Source organism: Xiphias gladius, chromosome 16 (genome assembly GCF_016859285.1).
Source record: "Xiphias gladius isolate SHS-SW01 ecotype Sanya breed wild chromosome 16, ASM1685928v1, whole genome shotgun sequence".
Classification (NCBI taxonomy): domain Eukaryota; kingdom Metazoa; phylum Chordata; class Actinopteri; order Istiophoriformes; family Xiphiidae; genus Xiphias; species Xiphias gladius.
The window spans coordinates 27953397-27974010 of record NC_053415.1 but is presented as its reverse complement, the minus strand read 5'-3'; the positions used below and the strand labels follow the sequence as shown (position 1 = coordinate 27974010).

The 20614-nt window shown below is 44.9% G+C and overlaps 1 protein-coding gene across 1 annotated transcript in view; it reads left to right on the top strand.

Moving 5' to 3' along the window:
• ttn.2 (titin, tandem duplicate 2) overlaps window positions 1-20394 on the top strand; it is a 247977-nt gene extending 227583 nt beyond the window's left edge. The window contains exons 204-228 of the mRNA XM_040148607.1: window positions 132-434; window positions 710-1021; window positions 1487-1777; window positions 1928-2227; window positions 2643-2784; window positions 2897-3060; window positions 3228-3530; window positions 4197-4478; window positions 4675-5268; window positions 5395-5685; window positions 5894-6193; window positions 6865-7167; window positions 7327-7629; window positions 7776-8044; window positions 8174-8489; window positions 8699-9004; window positions 9209-9508; window positions 9871-10446; window positions 10769-11074; window positions 11193-11575; window positions 11925-12135; window positions 12469-17414; window positions 17490-18285; window positions 18394-18687; window positions 19042-20394. Of these exons, the coding sequence (XP_040004541.1) occupies window positions 132-434; window positions 710-1021; window positions 1487-1777; window positions 1928-2227; window positions 2643-2784; window positions 2897-3060; window positions 3228-3530; window positions 4197-4478; window positions 4675-5268; window positions 5395-5685; window positions 5894-6193; window positions 6865-7167; window positions 7327-7629; window positions 7776-8044; window positions 8174-8489; window positions 8699-9004; window positions 9209-9508; window positions 9871-10446; window positions 10769-11074; window positions 11193-11575; window positions 11925-12135; window positions 12469-17414; window positions 17490-18285; window positions 18394-18687; window positions 19042-19334 (12884 nt within the window). The 3' untranslated portion in view covers window positions 19335-20394. The remainder of the gene's footprint in view (window positions 1-131; window positions 435-709; window positions 1022-1486; window positions 1778-1927; window positions 2228-2642; window positions 2785-2896; window positions 3061-3227; window positions 3531-4196; window positions 4479-4674; window positions 5269-5394; window positions 5686-5893; window positions 6194-6864; window positions 7168-7326; window positions 7630-7775; window positions 8045-8173; window positions 8490-8698; window positions 9005-9208; window positions 9509-9870; window positions 10447-10768; window positions 11075-11192; window positions 11576-11924; window positions 12136-12468; window positions 17415-17489; window positions 18286-18393; window positions 18688-19041) is intronic.
• The last annotated feature ends 220 nt before the right edge of the window (window positions 20395-20614 follow it).

Here is a 20614-nt window from a genome sequence, read left to right as displayed (position 1 = left end):
AATAAATTCTAAATAAATTGTAAATCCTGATGTTATATGTATGGATGTCAAAGTTTAATGTGTGTTGTAAATGTATTTAGGTCCAGGTCAAATTAAGAATCCCTGTTCTCACCTCCACTTCATTTTCACAGTTCCTCCAAGTCCACCAACTCGTCCAGATGTGGTAGCTGTGTCTGCCAACGCCATCAGCATCAAATGGGATGTGCCATATGCAGATGGTGGCAGCAAGTTGACGGGCTACTGGATCGAGAAGAAGGAACGGAACACGATTCTGTGGGTGAGAGAAAACAAACTGCCCTGTCTGGAGTGTCATTACAAAGTATCCAACCTGATCGAGGGCCTGGAGTACCAGTTCAGGGTGTACGCCATGAACATCGCCGGACTCAGCAAGGCCAGTGAGGCTTCCAGACCAGTGATGGCACTTAATCCTGTTGGTGAGGGAAACGTTCATTTCTTAACTACAAACATTTGTTATGTAAACTAATGAAAAGTTATTCGCCATGACATCTAATTAAAAAAAACTTTTGTTCAATCCAGGCCATAACAACTGATTAATGAGTTGATCTGATTACGAAACATGCACTGTTATTTACTGTTCACATTGCTCAGCTAAAACCAGTTCAGAAAAAACCTTAATGAAGCCTTTAAGAGTATAAAAAGCTGTTTGAACTGTGGTACAGTTTTACAAAACTTCTCTCTCCTTGCTCAGATCCTCCTGGTAAACTCGAGGTGACGGACATCAGCCGCTCCTCTGTTTCATTGTGCTGGACCGTGCCATTCAATGATGGCGGCAGCAAGATTGTAGGTTACGTGGTGGAGAGGAAAGTCTACAGCACGGATGAGTGGGATGACAACCGCTGGCTCAAGTGCAACTACACCACCATCACTGAGAACTACTTTACCGTAAATAACTTGGGAGAGGGAGAGACCTATGAATACCGTGTCATCGCCAAGAATGCTGCCGGTGTTCACAGCGCACCCTCAGAGTCCACCGGACCAGTCACATGCAAGGATGAATACTGTAAGTTAAGAGTTATAAAATCATTACAATTAGGATTTTTGTTTTCATTATTATTGTCATTTAGTACTTCGCTGATTTTTTCCTTGATACGCATACTGTATTTTATGTTTTATTTGTTTACTTTTAGCCTTTTTAGATTGTGTATTATTTTATCCGCTCAGTCTGCTATATATATAATATTCATATATATATTTATATAATATTTTATTGTATTTTGACTATTATAATACCAATCTTATTATTGTAACTATGTTGATATTGTTACACTAATTAATATACAGGTAAAGATAATCTGTTAATATATGGATTAAATCTGAATGGAAAATTTAATTTATATTACTAAAACAAAGATTTTTACTTTTGCTATTGATTATATTGTAGAATCCTCACAAAAATCTCAACAGTATATAACTGTCAACTCTTACTGAGGTAAAAACGTTCTCAATCATTTCTTCTTTGCTGCAGCTCCTCCCAAAGCTGAGCTTGACAGCAAGCTGGTGGGTGAGACAGTCACTGTATCTGCCGGCTCCGATCTCGTCCTGGACGGTGCTGTAGGTGGTAAACCAGAGCCGACAGTGTACTGGTCGAAGGGCGAAAAGATTTTGGACCTCGGAGAGAAATACTCACTGACCTACACTGCCACCAGAGCCATGGCCATCATCAAGAACTGTGACAGATATGACACAGGCAGATACATTCTGACTGTCAAGAACGCCAGTGGAATCAAGACCGCTGCTGTCAGCGTTAAAGTTCTAGGTGGGTAGCCAGGAAAATAAATTGATTAAACACACAGTGAGGTTCTAGTCTATCACTTAATTGACTGCTGACACTGAACAGCAAAACATTAAGTAGAGTGACAGTAGATAGATGTGTCACAGGACTGGCTGATGGGTTTCCCTCTTTCAGACACTCCTGGACCTCCAGCTGATAAGATCGTAATCAGCAGAGTGACGGAGGAGAAGTGTACGGTATCCTGGAAGATTCCTTTGGAGGATGGTGGAGACACTGTCAGCCATTACATAGTGGAGCGTCGCGAGACCAGCCGCCTCAACTGGGTGGTCATGGAGACAGAGTGCAAGACTCTGTCATGTGTCAGCACAAGGCTGATTAAGAACAATGAGTACATCTTCAGAGTCAGAGGAGTCAACAAGTTCGGAGCTGGAGTTCCTCTAGAGTCTGATCCCATCATCGCCAGGAAGGCCTACAGTAAGCTGCAACATTTCTCTCTCTCATTAGACAGTTGCTAAAATTCCTTTGTAATCAATTGTAAAGATTTAAAATTTGGACTAAAATGTATGTAAGAATAGCTGAAGAGATTGGAAGCAAAAGTTTCTTACCTGTTTGTGAAATCAGTCGGGCATACTGAGGACATACGGTTGAATACCATTTTTAAATGTCATACTTTTATCTTGAAGTTTTCCAAATTTTGGATTTATGTTTAAACATTATTACAAAGACAAGTGGAAAATTTAGATTACTAAATGTCATTGCAGAGCAAGAAATTGTAAATCAATTAGATATAAGTTTATATCCAGCAATATCCAGCAAAGGTTTGTGAAAGGGAAAACAGCATATAGATTATTTTCTGTCGCTCTGACCTGTCCCACCCCCTATTCCCCAGCAATCCCGTCCCAGCCGGGCACACCAGAAGCTACAGCGGTGGGTAAGGAGCATGTCATCATTGAGTGGCTGAAGCCCGAGAGTGACGGAGGCAGTGAGATCAAAAACTACATAGTGGATAAACGAGAGAAGAGCAGCACCAGGTGGGAACAACATCTGAAGGACTTAATGGATGGATTTTAGTTTTCAATTTCTGAAATATTGATGCTTATCATCTCTCTCTCACGGTATCCTTTCATTTCCTCCCTGGATCAGATGGACTCGTGTGAATAAGACTTACACCATCTACGACACCCGTCTGAAGATCACAGGCTTGCTGGAGGGAAGCGAGTACCAGTTCAGAGTGACTGCCATCAATGCTGCTGGAGACAGCCAGCCAAGCGATGCCTCGACATACATCCTCTGCAAAGACCCCACATGTAAGACATTTGACTGTCTATTCACAGTCTTTTTTACTGTCAAACCTTAACTGGTACAAAGGGTTTAAGTTAGAGAGGTTCATTTTAAATTATTGTAGAAGATTATTTTCCACTTGATGGATGGTTTGAAGAAGATATACAACATATATGTATTTATCTACTCCCAGATACACCGGCTCCTCCATCAATGCCTCGTATCACCGACACGACCAAGCACAGCATCAGCATGACCTGGACCAGGCCCATGTATGACGGGGGCTCAGACGTCACTGGCTATGTAGTTGAAATCCTAGAGGAGGGGTCCGAGCAATGGTACCGCGCCACCACCAAACCACTCAAGACCAATGACTATGTGGCTGTGGGCCTGGCAGCCAATAAGAAGTACAGATTCAGGGTAGCTGCGATCAACAACAACGGCACCGGGGAGTTCAGTGAACCTAGTGCTGAGATTGAGCCGCTGGAGAGAGTCGGTGAGTCAGTGCAGATTTCTCTGTAAGAAAAAAACACAGTAAATTCATCATTGAGGTATTCTATTTTTTATTAACTTCATATTATTATCACAATAACCAATATCAAACAGCAGGGGGAGCTCCTCTTACACTACACCACACTGAGAATTGGACCCAAATGTTTATAGGCTCTCTAAAATTGCTAGCCAAAATTTTGTTTTCCCCACAATTTCTACATAACTTCTTATTAGAAAACTCATAAAAACAAAAACGTATTAAATGAAAATGTTTATCTTTAAAGTAGTTAACATAACATTGTTTTAGGATTTTTACCTAATTTCTGAAATTATAGTGTTGAGGTAAAATAGTCATGATGTTAAATTTCTTCATAGCAACATACATGTGAAGATCTTTGAATACATTATTCTCCCCAAGGAAAATCATATACTTACCATCAAGGGAATATAAATATCCCTTAAAAATGTATACTTTCAAGTTTGAGATGTTTTTTTCAGTCATGTGAAGTTTACAGTTAAATTTGGGATTTGGATTAGGATGGGAAGTAAACTCTTGCTGAGCATGTTTTTATCAACATTTTGTTTTCCAAACAAAGTTCCATATCCAAGCTTGTTATGTGGCAATCACAACATTATCTGACTCTCCCCTTACTATGCTCCAACTGCTCAGAAATGCCCGACCTGGAGCTGGCCGACGACCTGAAGAAAACAGTTTGTCTGCGCGCTGGAGGAACCCTACGTCTGTTTGTGTCCTTCACCGGCCGGCCGACACCAGTGGTGGCCTGGAGGAAGACGGGCGTTGAGCTGCAGAGCCGCGGCTACATTGAAACCACTGATAGCTACACCTTGCTGATGGTGGAAAAGGTTGATCGCTACGACTCCGGAAAATACGTTGTGGAGGCAGAGAACCCATCTGGCAAGAAGACTGCCACCATCCTGGTTAAAGTCTATGGTATGTTGTTTCTACAGATACCAATTGTGTCATGCTGAATTTTGGAGAAATGTGTATAAGAAGATGCCCATAACGAAAAGTTAAATAATTTCATTTTTTTTTGTTCAGATTAATCAGTTTTCCTTATGCTCATTTTCAACACACCTGTAAACACACAGTAATATCTTCTCTTCCTCCACTCACCTATTTCTTGCAGACACTCCTGGTCCTCCAGGTTCTGTGAAGGTGAAGGACTATACTAAGGAGTCCGTTGTGATCACCTGGGATGTTCCGAGCATCGATGGTGGTGCTCATGTCAGCAACTACATTGTAGAGAAGCGTGAGGCCAACATGAAGTCATACAAGACTGTCACCACTGAGTGTAGGAAGACCCTGTTCAGGATCACTGGCCTGGAGGAGGGCATGCACTACTTCTTCAGAGTCCTGCCAGAGAACATATATGGCGTTGGTGAGCCCTGTGAGACGACAGAGGCTGTACTGGTGTGCGAGGTGCCGTCAGTGCCTCTGAAACTCCAGATTGTCGATGTCACCAAGTCCTCTGTCATGCTGCAGTGGGAGAAGCCACTGCATGATGGCGGCAGCAGGCTGACGGGTTACATCATCGAAGCCTGTAAGGTGAACTCAGACAGGTGGAGTGCCGTGGCAACAGTCAAGGCCTCAGTGTCCAAGCACACCATCCAATCCCTGATGGAGAACGACCAGTACCTGTTCAGAATCCGAGCCACCAACAGTAGGGGAGTCAGTGAGCCCATGGACATTGTCACTCCGGTCACAATCCAGGAGATCAAGGGTAAGAAAATACCTATACACATCCCCAAATCGTCACACAATCATTTTTTGATAGTAAAGCTTAAAAAGGTTTCACAGAAATCAGTAAAATACAATTAACATGTTACATCCCTCCTGTGTATTCTAGTGATGCCCAAGATCGACATGACCAGCATCCCTCAGAAGATCGTCCATGTGCCCCGCGGCAAACCCATCGACCTCAACATCCCAATAAAAGCCAGACCGCAACCTGTCTGCTCCTGGTTCTTTGGCAGCGTCAAGTTGAAAGACAGCCTGGACCGCATCAAGATCGACAGCAATGGGAAATACACCCACCTTATGATCCGTGAGACTACAATCAATGACACAGGAGACTACACGTTGGAGGTGAAGAACGCCATCGGAATGGCAACCGAGGTCATCAAGGTCATCATCCTTGGTAAGGAGACTTTCTGCACACAAATGAGGTTATACAGATAAGATGTGTGTGTTTAAGTGCAAATTTACGGATTAGACACCCAAAAATATAGGAACCACTAATGTCTTCAATGTATAGAATTCACATTATTTACCATATCAAATAAAATTCAATTGATATGCAAAAACATTCAAAGATTCTAATCAGCCAACTTCTTGTGTCCGTCCAGACAAACCTGGCATCCCAATCGGTCCAATGAAGATTGAGGAGGTTGACGGCGTGTCAGTGACAGTCAGCTGGGAACCTCCAGAGAAGGATGGTGGAGCCAACGTCAGTGGCTATGTGGTGGAGCAGCGCGATGCCCACAGGCCAGGCTGGACCACCATCTCAGAGTCAGTGACCCGACCCTGCTTCAAGTTCACTAGACTCACAGAGGGAACTGAGTATGTGTTCCGCGTTGCCGCCATGAATCGCTTTGGCGTAGGCGGCTTCCTGCAGTCTGAGGTTGTGGAGTGCAAGAGCGCCAAGAGTGAGTTCTCTTCCCATCAAAAGAATGGTCTTCCTGTTCTCTATATACTCTTTCATGTATTACTGTGCTTCTTATGCTAAAAAAATGCTATTACTGTTTCGCAAACATGTTATTATTCTTCCTTTTCTTTTTGATTCAACAAGTCCTCCTTCTTATGATGCCTTGTTTTTCTTCTGCAGAAATCTGTTTTAAAAAATTACCAAAAACATGCTTGCAACTACCTAGTAACACCATGATAGCTATATAGAATTCCTAAGCAACCATTTAGGAACACCTTTGCTGCCACTCTGCAGCCTTCAGTCTCTCTCTTCTTTCAGCACTCTCCAACCACAAAAAAACAATCTATTCGCATGGCCTTGAATGTAATGGACATTCATTTATATGGAAAAGTCCCACACTCCAGCTTTAACATTCTTCCTGTCATCACCCTTTTGCTTCTACCTTTACATCCTTCATAATTTCCATCTTCTACCCATCAGTATATCATTTTGACTTTAAGAGCAAGTATTTAAGAATATTTTTTATTTATTAATTATTATGTACACAAATACAGGTGGTCTGAACAGACACAGTTCATAGTTAATGTGAAAGCTCCAACAATTAAGAGGTTAAATTCTGTCCTTCTGCCTGGTACTTTTCCTTATTCTAATTCATCTTTTTTTCCTGTGTAGCCATCCCTGGACCTCCAAGTAGGCCAGAGGTGATTGATGTCACCCATGAGGGCATGACCCTGACCTGGCAACCACCTGAAGACAATGGTGGCTCCACCATTGCTGGCTACATCATTGAACGTAAGGAGGCCCGTTCTGACAGGTGGATGAGGATCAACAAGAACCCCGTCACCATGACCAGGTACCGTTCCTCTGGCCTGATCGAGGGCCTGGAGTACGAATACCGTATCACTGCCATCAACTCGAGAGGAGACGGAAAACCCAGCGAGAGCTCTGTCGTCACCATTGCCATGGATCCCATTGGTACGTGAAAAAACTGCTGTGTCAATCATTTCAACTGCTGTGCTATTGTAATGATACTTAATGAGCTTCATTCATAAAACTTTCACCACCTATTTTCGAATAATCTTATCAGTCTGAAGTCAGTATTTTTACCAAATGTCTCTCTGTGTTGTTGAACAGAGCCTCCAGGTTCGCCAGTTCAGCCCAGAGTCACAGACACCACCAGGACTTCAGTCTCTCTGGCTTGGTTGCCGCCTGAAGAGGAGGGTGGTGCTGTTATTACTGGTTACTTCATTGAGATGCAGAAGGTAGACCAGGTGGAATGGACACTGTGTAACACCACACCCACCAAGATGTGCGAGTACACCCTCACCCACATGCCCCAGGGTGCTGAGTACAAGTTCAGGGTCATCGCCTGCAACGCTGGTGGTTCCGGAGAGCCTGCTGAGATTCCTGGAGTGGTTAAAGTCCAGGAGATGCTGTGTACGAGAACAAAATTCCATAATTTGCAGTCTGATTTCACAGTCAAATAAACATCATACTTTTACTTAGTGATTTAAAATACTTTTTTTTTCTGTTACCAGAATCTGTAATTTAATTGACAAAAAGATCATTTGTGTCATCTTCAGATTATCCTGACTATGAGCTTGATCGTAAATACGAGGAGGGCTACGTGGTACGGCAGGGCGGAGTCATCCATCTGTCTGTGCCCATCAAGGGTAAACCCATCCCTACATGCAAGTGGACCAAGGACGGTCGTGACATTTCCCATCGGGCCATGATCGCCACCCATGATGACATCACTGAGCTTGTCATCAAAGAGGCACATAAAGACGACACTGGTACCTATGACCTGATGCTTGAGAACAAATGCGGCAGGAAGGCTGTGTACATCAAGGTGAGTGGCCTGTCTGGCAGATTTTGTTGAAGCATGACTTCAGTGAAATAAAATGTACTTAAGAATTCAAAGTAAAATAAAGAAATACATTTGGTTGGTATGTAAATTTCTGTATATCTCCTTTTCCAGGTAAAGGTGATCGGTCGCCCTGATGCCCCAGAGGGACCTCTAGAGTTCGACGACATTCAAGCCAGATCAGTCCGGGTCAGCTGGAGGCCACCGTCTGATGATGGCGGCTCCGACATCCTGGGATACATCGTAGAAAGAAGGGAGGTACCCAAGGCCGCTTGGTATACAGTGGATGCCCGGGTCACTGAGAATTCTCTGGTGGTGAAGGGCCTGAAGGAGAGTGTGGAGTATCACTTCAAGGTTTCTGCTGAGAACCAGTTTGGTGTCAGCAGATCTCTCAAGTCTGATGAGTCTGTCACGCCAAAGACACCACTTTGTGAGTATTCATACTTTTTACGATTGATCTAAATGTCCAATCTCAACAGGCATTTGTCAGAAGTTTCACTGTGTACATGTTGGCCAAAATAATTCACTTAATAGGCACATTGCTGTGTTCTGATTAAAAATACATCTTGAACACAATGTACATTCATAATTATGATGCCAATAAGTATTGATTTCACTATCCACATGCGCCACCTCCAGGCCCACCAGAACCTCCCAGCAACCCACCAGAGATCATGGATGTGACCAAGTCTACGGTGGCACTGTCGTGGGCCCGACCTCGGGATGATGGAGGCTCCCGTGTCACAGGATACTATGTGGAAAGGAGGGAGGTGTCGACAGAGAAGTGGGTCCGCCACAACAAGACCCACATCACCACCACCATGTACAATGTCACCGGTCTCATCCCCGATGCAGAGTACATGTTCAGAGTGGTGGCTCAGAACGACATAGGGCAGAGTGAGCCTGGTCCTGCTTCAGAGTCTCTAGTCTGCAAAGATCCATTTGGTGAGTTAATGTTACACGAGGCCTGTGTCTGCATGAATAAATTGATAAAACTAGGAAGACCAAACACTGGCTCTGAGCCTATGTTAATTTAAATTTACTCATGGGATTGTGTGGAACTAATCCAAAAACTAATTTTAAGTCAATCCCACATTACTACATAGGTTCTCCATGAGTTTTAATCTACATTTGTCTGTCTCTACATAGACAAACCCAGCCAACCAGGAGAAATCGACATCATCTCCGTCACCAAAGACTGTATCACCATCCGCTGGCTCAGGCCTGAGCATGATGGCGGCAAGGAGATTCTGGGCTACTGGATTGAGTTCAGGCAGGCTGGGGAGAGCACCTGGAAGAAATGCAACAAGGAGCGCTCCAAGGATCGTCAGTTCACGATGGGTGGCTTAATGGAGGCCACCGAGTATGAGTTCAGAGTCTTTGCTGAGAATGAAACAGGACTCAGTCGACCTCGTCGCACCCCCATGGGCATCAAGACCAAACTGAGCGGTGAGCTGCTTTACAGTTTAGATCCGATCAAACAGAATGACACAGTCACAGCAGCATTTATGTTGTATTTCTTTAAAACATATTTATGTTAGTTGAATCAAAATGTTGCAATCAGTGGTTCTGCTGGCAGCAGCTAAGGATAAATCTCACAGTCATTTTGTAGTGTGACCTGGGTCTTAACAAAGTTTAACACTAAATCATGTATAATTTAATGCTTTTTAATTATACATATTTACATCTCATTATATGGTATGTTCTGAAGTAACAGCATTAGGAATGAAAGAATTACACACATTTTACAGCAAGAAGCAAAACACGTTATCCATTTAGATTTTAAAGAAAATTTGATGATTTTTCTGCAGTCGGCGAGGCTCCAGCTTTATCAGAAGAGATCCAAGATGTAACCACCAAGCTTGGCGAATCGGGCTCTCTGATCTGTGGTATTATTGGCAGACCTCTGCCTGAGATTAAATGGTACCGCTATGGCAAGGAACTGGTCCAGAGCCGCAAGTACAAGATGAGCTCAGATGGCCGTAACCACTCCCTCAGCATACTTACAGACGAGCAGGAAGACGAGGGCCTGTATACCTGCAGGGCCATCAACGAGGCCGGAGAGATTGAGACCAGTGGCAAACTGCGCCTGCAAGCACCTCCCCAGTTCCATCCTGGCTTCCCTCTGAAGGAGAAGTACTTTGCTGGGGCCGGCACCAGCCTCCGTCTGCATGTTGTCTACATCGGGCGTCCCATCCCCCAGATCATGTGGTTCTATGGCAAGAAGCCTCTGAATCCATCAGAGAATGTGATCATTGAAAACACAGAAAGCTACACCCACCTGGTAGTGAGAAACGTCCAGAGAAAGACAAATGCTGGCCGCTATAAGGTGCAGCTCAGCAATGTGTTTGGGACCGTTGACACTGTGCTACGTGTTGAAATCCAAGGTAAAACCGGACTATCAAGAACAGGAAGTTGTCCAAAACTCTAGAAATTTTAATTTCACAGCAAAGACATCTATATTATCAGTAATGGAAAACCCTTTACCATACAGTTTGCAATTTAGATTAATTAAATGTATATGATTAGACATGTCATGTTTAAAAACATACAAATTTCTAAGTCTATGTCTTAGTAAATATTAGTAGGTAAATAATAGTGGTTACACTTATGAATTTGTTTCTAGTTTCAGACAACAAATTATTATTACTAGGTCTACAAAAATGTATATGAAAGAGCAGTTGCTCATTCGTTCTTTTGGTTTTCCAGATAAACCATGTATCCCTGAGGGACCTGTGGTTGTTGAAGCCCTGCTGAAGAGCTCAGTTGTCATCAGCTGGAAGGTTCCCAAGGACGATGGAGGCTCTATGATCACAAACTACATCGTGGAGAAGCGTGAGGCCAAAGAAGGTGAGCAGTGGCACTTGGTGTCCTCCTCCATCTCTGGCACCACCTGCCGTGTCCCCAACCTGATAGAGAACGCTGGCTACTACTTCAGAGTCTCTGCCCAGAATCAGTACGGAGTCAGCGAGCCTCTAGAAATTCCATCCGTGGTCATCATCAAGAGTCCATTCGGTGAGTCCATTCATATTTCATTTGCCAGTTTTGACTTCTGTAGTTATGATGTAGAGAGACAGGACTAACTTTACAGACATATAAAGCAATACAGTAACATTCCCCATTTGTTTGTCAGAAAAACCTGGCATCCCACAGCAGCCCTTCATTATCAGTGCCACCAAGGACTCCTGTGTCGTCTGTTGGAAGCCTCCAAGCAGCGACGGTGGAGCTAAAATCACCAACTACTACCTGGAGAAACGTGAGAAGAAGCAGAACAAGTGGATTACAGTTACCACTAAGAAGATCATGGAGGCCAGTTACGAGGTCGAAGGCTTGATCGAGGGCTTTGAGTATGAATTCCGTGTCAAGTGTGAGAACCTGGGCGGTGAGAGCGACTGGAGTGAGATCTCTGAGCCTGTCATCCCTAAGTCTGACCAGTCTCCTCGTGCTCCCGCATTCAGGGAGGAGATCAGGGACATGACTGTCAAATACCAAGCCAATGCTACCTTTGTCACTAAGGTACTTTATTTAAACTACATTGCATTTGCTTTCAAGAATTTACATGTGGTATCTATGTTTGTGAAAGTCTAAATATGTCAGACCTACAAGTGATTATAGTATGAGTTTTAAAGGGAACCTCAGAGTCAGATGAGAAAATTGACTTCAGTTTCATATGATCATGGGTGGTAATTTCCCTGTTTCAAGAATTTGCACTGAGCTTTTCCAAACAACAAGACTTAACTTTTTCAATTCCAGTTCCTGCTATGATCTACCTGTAGTGGATGCTTATAGTTTTAAACGTCAACACAAGTCTATGTTTGTTCTTTTTCAGTACATTATCTAACTTGGTTATTTTTCCTATGACAAGGTGGTGGGACATCCAAAGCCTGTGGTCAAATGGTACCGCAGTGGAAAGGAGATCCTGCCAGATGGATCCAAGATCAAATCCCAGGAGTTCAAGGGAGGCTACTACCAGCTGGTCATCACAGCTGCTGATGAGAACGATGCCACAGTTTACCAAGTCAGGGCAACCAACTCCTCAGGATCTATCTCTACAACAGCCAATCTGGAGGTGGAAGGTAATGAAAGTATTTTGGTATTGCAAAATAGTTATTGTTCATGCGTCTTAGTATTCACTGACTGATATTGTGCTAGCTGCAATTCTTTAAATAGAAATCTTGGGGGCACCCGGGTAGCTCACCTGGTTAAGCGCGCACCATTAAGCTTAGTCTTTACTGCAGCGGGTTCAAATCCGGCAAAGCACCCTTTGCTGCATGTCATCCTCTTTCTCTCCCCTGCATTTCCCGTCTTTCTCTACTATCTACCAATAAAGCAAAAAATGCCAAAACATATTACAAATCTTAATAAATAATGAAACTAATGTAATGTTTTTTATGTAATTTTAATTCCAGTTCCTGCTAAGATCCACTTGCCAAAAGAGCTTCAGGGAATGGGAGCAGTTCATGCTGTCCGTGGTGATCACATCACCATCAAGATCCCCATCTCTGGCAAGCCTGAGCCAGCAATCACTTGGCAAAAGGGTCAGGAGATCCTCTCCAACTCTTCTTATCACCAAGTCATCAGCACAAGGTCTTTCACCTCCCTGGTCTTCCAGAAGGGAGTGCAGAGGAGGGATACTGGCTACTACATTATTACGGCAAAGAACAGGTTTGGAATGGACAAGCAGACCATTGAGGTGAACGTGGCTGACATACCTGAAGCTCCAAATGGTCTGTTGGTCAGTCACATTGCACAGGACTCCATCACCCTGACCTGGGACCCCCCTGCCAATGATGGAGGAAGCAACATCATTAGCTACATTGTGGAGAAGTGTCCCACCACTTCTGACAGGTGGATCCGTGCTGGACAGACCGCTGACTGCAGCATCACCATCATCAACATATTTGGAAAAGCCAAGTACCAGTTCCGTGTCATTGCTGAGAACCAGTTTGGCCTGAGCCCTCCTTCTGAGCCAACTGAGCCCATCACTACAAAGGAAGACAAGTCTGTAATTAGGAACTATGACGAGGAAGTCGACGAAACCAGAGAGATTACCAAGGAGGAGGCTCTATTCTACAAGGTAAAGGAACTGTCCTCGAAGTACATCATTTCTGAGGAACTTGCTCGCTGCCAGTTTGGAGCAGTCCACCGCTGCGTGGAGATTGCTACTAAGAAGACCTTCATGGCCAAGTTTATTAAGGTCAAAGGAACTGACCGTGAGTTGGTTCTCAGAGAAATTGAGGCCCTCAATGTAGCAAGGCACAAGAATATCATCTACCTGCATGAATACTTTGAAAGTATGGAGGAGATTATCCTGATCTTTGAATTCATTTCTGGAGTTGACATCTTCGAGCGCCTTGGCACCAGCAACTTTGAGCTAACAGAGCAAGAGATTGTCCGCTATCTGAGACAAGTCTGCTCTGCCCTCAAGTTCTTGCATAGTCACAACTTTGGCCACTTTGATATCCGCCCAGATAACATTGTCTACACCACAAGGAGAAGCACCACCATAAAGATTATTGAGATGGGCCAGGCTAGGCTGCTGGTGCCAGGAGAAAACATCAGAATGCTGTTCTCAGCTCCGGAGTACTTTGCCCCTGAGGTCCATCGTCATGACCTAGTCACAACAGCCACTGATATGTGGTCTGTTGGTGTTATGGCCTATGTTCTGCTCAGTGGCCTTAATCCATTTGCGGCAGAGTCCACTATAAAGATGATTGAGAACATCTCCAAATGTGAGTATATCTTTGACAGTGAAGCATTTAAGGACATCAGCCTGGAGGCTATGGACTTTGTGGACAGACTTCTAGTCAAGGACAGGAAGCTCCGTATGACAGCCCATGAGGCTTTGGAGCACCCATGGCTCAAGATGAAGATTGAGCATGTCAGCAACAAGATCATTAGGACACTTAGACACAGAAGGTACTACCAGACTCTGGTAAAGAGGATAGATACTATTGTATCAGTAGCTCGTGTAGCTTATGGTGGCGCCTTCAAGAACCAGAGAGGATTGGCTGTGGGTAAAGTGAAGATTGGAACTGAGTACCATGGCCTCCGTGCTGGTCCAGTCATGCATGGCTCAGCTGAGGAAGGTGGCCATGTCAGATTCACTTGTAGCATCGCCAACTATGACAAGAGTACACAGGTGTCATGGTACTTTGGGAGCCGTCAGCTACACCCAAGCCCCAAGTATGAGATTAGTTACAGTAATGGTTTTGCCAGCATCTATGTAAAGGATATTCATGAGAGTGATGATGGTGTATACAGATGCAAGGTAATGAGTGATGATGGAGAGGACAGTGCTTATGGAGAGCTCTTTGTTGAGACAGTGAGGAGCATCAGAGAGCACTATATCAGCCGCTCCATCAAGAAACTGAGGAGGAGGGTTGACAAGTATAAACTCCTGCAGAGACCACCAGAGATCACTTTGCCTCTCTACAATCGCACTGCCTACATTGGCGATGATGTCCGCTTCGGTGTCACTATTACTGTGCACCCAGAGCCTCATGTAACATGGCTTAAGAATGGAGAGAGAATCAAGCCAGGTGATGATGACAGCAAGTACACATTCACCAGTGATAAGGGTCTGTACCAGCTGATGATCCACAACCTGGACATGAATGATGATGCTGAATACACTGTCATGGCCCACAACAAGTTTGGAGAAGACAGTTGCAAGGCCCGTCTTACTGTATCACCTCATCCTGTGATGGAGGAAACTATGAGGCCCATGTTCAAACGTCTACTGGCTAATGTGGAGTGCATCGAGGGGCATAGTGTCCGTTTCGAACTCAAAGTCTCAGGAATCCCAACTCCTGCTCTGAATTGGGAGAAGGACGGTAAACCACTACAGTTTGGTCCCAAGGTCGTTGTCATACAGGAGGATGTTGACTACCATGTCCTGCACATCAGAGAGACTCTGATTGAGGACTCTGGTGTGTACAAGGTTACCGCAACCAACTCTGCTGGCTCTGCAAGCTGCCAGGCTACACTGAGGGTCGACCGCCTTACCTACACCAGGAGAGAGTATAAGAGTGAGGAGGAAAAATACAGACACATACGGAAACAAATTGAAAAGACTAACAAGATGGCTCAGCAAATTGTTGCCACTGAGGAGCTTGTACCTTTCAACCCCACAGCCCAGGAGGCCCTCAAATTTGCTGCAGAGATGTACAAGCCTGCAGTGAGTACCAAGAACGTTGAGGGCGAGTTTGTAATCACAGAGGAGAAGTCCGAGACCAAGAGGCTGGAGGAGGAGAGGAGGATCTTCATGCCATATGAGATCCCTGAGCCTTTAGTTCATGATCCCAGAGTTCTGGATGAAGACAAAGCTATCAAACAGTTTGTGCCTCTCTCAGACATGAAGTGGTACAGAAAGCTGAGAGATCAGTATGAAATTTCAGAGAGGACGGAGAGGATTGTGCAGAAGAGGCATAGACGTATTCGCCTGTCCAGGTGGGAACAGTTCTATGTCGTGCCCCTCCCCCGAATCACCGACCAGTACAGGCCAAGATGGCGTATTCCAAAACTCAGCCTGGATGATCTCGAGACTGTCAGGCCCGCACGCCGTTCACCGTCTCCTGAATCTGAGATCTCCTTCAGATCCAGGAGGAGATCTCTGGGAGATCTTAGTGATGAGGAGCTGCTGATGCCTGTGGACGACTACCTTTCCATGAGACGAACAGAGGAGGAGAAAATGATGCTCGAGGATGAACTGGAGCTCGGCTTTTCTGCCTCTCCAACTGGCAGCCCTGTCCGCATTGAGCGGCGTGGCATGGCGCTTGAAGAGAGGAGACAGGAGATCAGGCACGAAGCTGTTCAGGTTGCTGAGACAAAGAAGAAACGTACTGTTTCTCAGTTCATGAGGAGGAGAAGGTCGTTGTCTCCCACATACATTGAGCTGATGCGTCCAGTCTCAGAGCTGATCAGACCACTACGTGCCAGGCCTTCTGTGGAAGTTGAAGGAGAGATTGTGGAGAGGAGGTCCCCCACCCCAGAGAGGACCCGTCCCCGCTCTCCCAGCCCCATCAGATCAGTTGAGAGGTCATCTCGTTCCTCTTCCAGGTTTGAGCGGTCTGCTCGCTTTGACATCATGTCCCGCTACGAGGCCAGAAAGGCTGCTCTGAAGTCTGAGAGGAAATATCAGGTGGTTAGCCAGACACCTTTCAGCCTTGACCATGCTCCACGTGTGACCGTCAGGATGCGCTCTCATCGCATACCAATTGGCCAAGACACTAAATTCACCCTGAACATCCAAGCGAAGCCAGACGCCGAGGTCAAGTGGTTCCACAATGGAACTACAATCTATGAAAGCAGTGAGAAATACGTTTTCACCAATATGAGTGGTGTTCTGTCCATCAGTATCCTGGACTGCCAGGAAGAGGACAGTGGCACATACCGCTGTGTATGCTCCAACTCCAAGGGAGAGGCATCGGACTATGCCACACTGGATGTGTCAGGTGGCGGCTACACCACCTTCTCCTCCCGCCGCAGGGATGAGGAAGCTCCCAAAAAATATGTCCCTGATATAACTCGAATTGACCACTATCACACCAGTCACTTCAAAGCTGGCTATGCCTCCCAGACCCACTTTGAGGTAGAGGAGAGCAAGTCTAAACTAACTGAGACACATGAAGTTGTCACCCGTGAAAGATATGCTGCCTCCTCTGAGAGGCACTCCTCTGCTGAAAGGTATGACTCATCTATCAGGTATGCCTCGACTGAATACCTGTCATCTGGTTCCTCCTACTCATCGGACAAACTTTCTCTGACTGGGAAGCACACCACATCAGCAGCTAAACTTAAGTCATCCTCTGCTGCTGTTGCTGAGGAATTCTCTGTCCACAAGGTGAAGCCTTCTCGTCCGGCCAGAATCTTAACCAAGCCCCAGTCTCTGACCATTGTAGAGGGAGAGACAGCCAGATTCTCCTGTGATATTGATGGGGAGCCTGCACCCACTGTAACATGGATGCACGAGAGCAGAACTGTTGTCTCATCTCACCATGTCCAGGTCACCACAAGTCAGTACAAGTCCAGCCTGGAGATCTCCTCTGTGACAGCTTCCGATGAGGGCAGTTACATGGTGGTGGTAGAGAACTCAGCAGGGAGACAGGAGGCTCACTTCACTTTAACTATCCGCAAAGCAGTTCATAAAGAAGAGGTTAAGGCTGTCATATCGTCTGAGCCACCTGTAAAGTCACCCACTCCTAGTGTAAAGTCACCGGAGCTTTCGGTCAAATCACCTGCTCCCTCCATAACTTCCCCTGTCCCCAGTGTAAAGTCACCTGAACCCAGAATCAAGTCCCCTGAGCCTTCAATTAAATCACCAGCTCCAAGTGCGAAGTCCCCTGAACCAAAAGTAATATCTCCTCCTACGAGTGTGAAGTCACGTGTGAAGTCACCCACACCGAGTGTGAAGTCTCCTGAACCAGAGGGAATTAAATCTCCTAGGAGCATCAAGTCTCCTGAGCCATCTGCACCCTCTCCAGCACACAGCTTAAAATCACCAGCTCCTAGTGTCAAATCTCCTGAACCTGAAAGAGTTAAGTCCCCACGGGGTATAAAATCTCCAGAGCCCAGACTCAAGTCACCAGCACCAATTAAGTCTCCAGAGAGAATGAAGTCACCTGAACCCCAGGAAGTAAAATTTCCTCGGGGTATCAAATCTCCAGAACCTGTAGGACTCAAAACACCGAAAGGTGTGAGGTCCCCAGAACCAGCTGGAATCAAAACACCAAAAGGCATCAAGTCCCCAGAACCTTCAGGCATTAAATCACCCAGGGCCTTGAAGTCCCCAGAGCCCGGCGGAATCAAATCACCTCCTAGGATGAAGTCTCCTCCTCCGATCATGTCCCCCAAGAGGGTTGTGTCTCCACCCACCGTCAAATCCCCAACCCCAAAACCTCCCAAGGTTCTGAGTCAACTAAAAGCTGAGGCCTATGAGGGTTCAGTGAGGATGTCCTGCGTCTGCGAAAGTAATGTCAGGGAGGTGGTATGGTATGTCAACAGGAGGAGACTTTCGCAGACCAGCCGCTTTGAGATGCACTACTCTGAGGGCTCTTGCAGCCTTCTAATCCATGATTTGGCAGACAGTGATCAGGGAGAGTACATCTGTGAGATGACATCAGAGGGAGGAGTATCCAAATCCTCCTTCTCCTTCACCGGCCAAGTATTTCAGTCCATACGTATGAAAATCAAAGCCCACAGTGAGCAGCAACTGGCACTTAAAGGTGAGCACCTGCCTCAAATATGCAAAAATATTTTGTCCAGTTTCATGAATTTTAATTTGAATTCATTATGAAGATTTACATATTTCTTTTTTCCATCTCTATCCTCAGCAGGATCAATGATGAGTCACAAGGAGTCATCATCATCCATGGGCTCATCCATGATGATGAAGAAGGAAATCCACGCAATGGAGGAGTCATCATCCTTTTCTTCCACCGCCCACCAGGCAAAGATGTCATCCATGATGGAGTCAAGCTCCTTCAGCAGTATGGCAGCTGAGATGAAGTTTGAGACGATGTCCATGTCCAGCATGTCCTCAATGACATCGGAGACATATGCAATGAGCTCCAGTAGCCTCAAAGAGATGGCCTCCCACATGGAGGGATCCTCATTCAGAGCAATCGGTGAGACACTATCATAAATAAAATATTTCAAACAATGGGTCATTGGAGTTTGTGTCCTTGTAAAGGTAACGCTATCTAGCTTCCTCACTTCCACACTAATGTTCATAGGTAACAGAAAGGCCGTTCTTTTGAAGTTAATGAGTACAAATCATAAACATTATAGGGACACAAAATGAACCAAAGATATTCATTAACAAAACTAAGCATTCTTTTTTTGTACTTGAATTTTAAAATCAAATTTTTTTTCCGCTTTCCCCACTTTCTGTTGTGAAATGTTGTGGCCACAAACATTTCACTGGAAAAAAACAAAACAAAACAAATTGGGTACTGATGTACATGCACTGTGGTTTCCAGGTTCTGCTCCCAGGATCGAGGCCCTGCCGGAGGACATCAGCATTGAGCCAGGCAAAGTCCTGACAGTCGCCTGTGCCTTTTCTGGTGATGCCAGACATATCGAGTGGTCCCGCGGCGGCAAAACCATTGAGGTGACTGCTGGCGGACGCTTCCACATAGAGACCACGGAGGACCTTACCACCCTCATCATCACCGGGGTTAAGGAGGAAGACGCTGGAACCTACACCCTCAAACTGTCCAACGAACTCGGATCTGATACAGCAACTGTCCACATAAGCATTCGATCAGTGTAAAAAAAACCAAAAACAAAAAAAAAACCCTAATCTTCCCCTTTACCCTACTTCCATGCCTTTTTATTTATTAATTAAGCGAAATAATCTACTAGATAAAGATCTGGATTTCTGTTCTTGTAAATATGAACTATTTTTGTACCAATCTTGACATTAATTTATGCCAAACTAGACTAAAGTCTAAAGTTGTTATAAAATGTGCCATATTGGATAACTATGACTTAGGATTTTTGATCCATTTTTCTGTGACATGTACATAATGTATATAGCCGAATTTAACGGTTATGGGAAATGTATGCATTGTTATTTATGACAATAATATTAACTGAAACAAAATGAAACTTAATGTGGTTTAACAGGAGAAAGTTTCACCAGGAACGAATACCCTGTTAAACTGAGAAACTAAACTCTGTGCCTCAACAAAAAGTTGAAGTCTTTAAGATTGCCTCAACAGGTAGAGAGGCTCCCTGTTGATGTTAACTCAATCAGAGACAAAACTATGAATGCACTGCTGGAGAGTGAGAGTAGTGCTGTTGCATTGTAACAAGAGTGTGAGATCCTGAGTGCTGTTTGCATTTACCCTCATGTAAGCAGGACGACTGGACCTCGCACTCTGACTGATTATGTCATACCGCCATTTTGATGACATGCTCACAGTGCGAGCGGCCTGCACTCCCTGAGCACAAATGTTTCTTTTTTGTTTTGTGCTCTGCTTCTGACGAACGACCACTCGCTCTGGCTCCTCAGTTGTACCATCAACCTGGCCAATCAAATTAAATAGAGAGTCCGACCTGTGCTTGTTTGCAGAGGCAGAGCTGTCTCTTGGAGGTCTGCAGTGTGTTTTTGTGTTAGTTTTTTAGGAGTTCACCTGTCAGTCAAGCTGGGCGCCGCAGCCAAAACCAACCGCCGCTGCGTTCACTGAGGACAAAATGAAGCGTGGTCTTGCGTGTAGCCCTGCACTTTGGTTTGATTGAAGTTAGAGTTTTAGCGCTGACTATTTTTGCAGCCTCCTTGAGTTTTTCTCCAATTATTGATTTAATAAAGCATGATTATCAGCACTACAGGATGTCTCTGCTGTGGTTATTTGTGTTCATTTCTTTTTCAGGTTTTTGAAAGTGTAACACTTTAGGTTTCCCTTTTTGTTAATGATTAACTTTATATTCAGGGTCACACTGAGCCCCAATTTTTCCCTTTAATTTTCTCTAATTTTCCTTTTTAAACAAATGTGTCTCCAGCTTAGTGTTGGAGGAACGTTCCTAGGAGGACGCTATCCTCATTAGAGT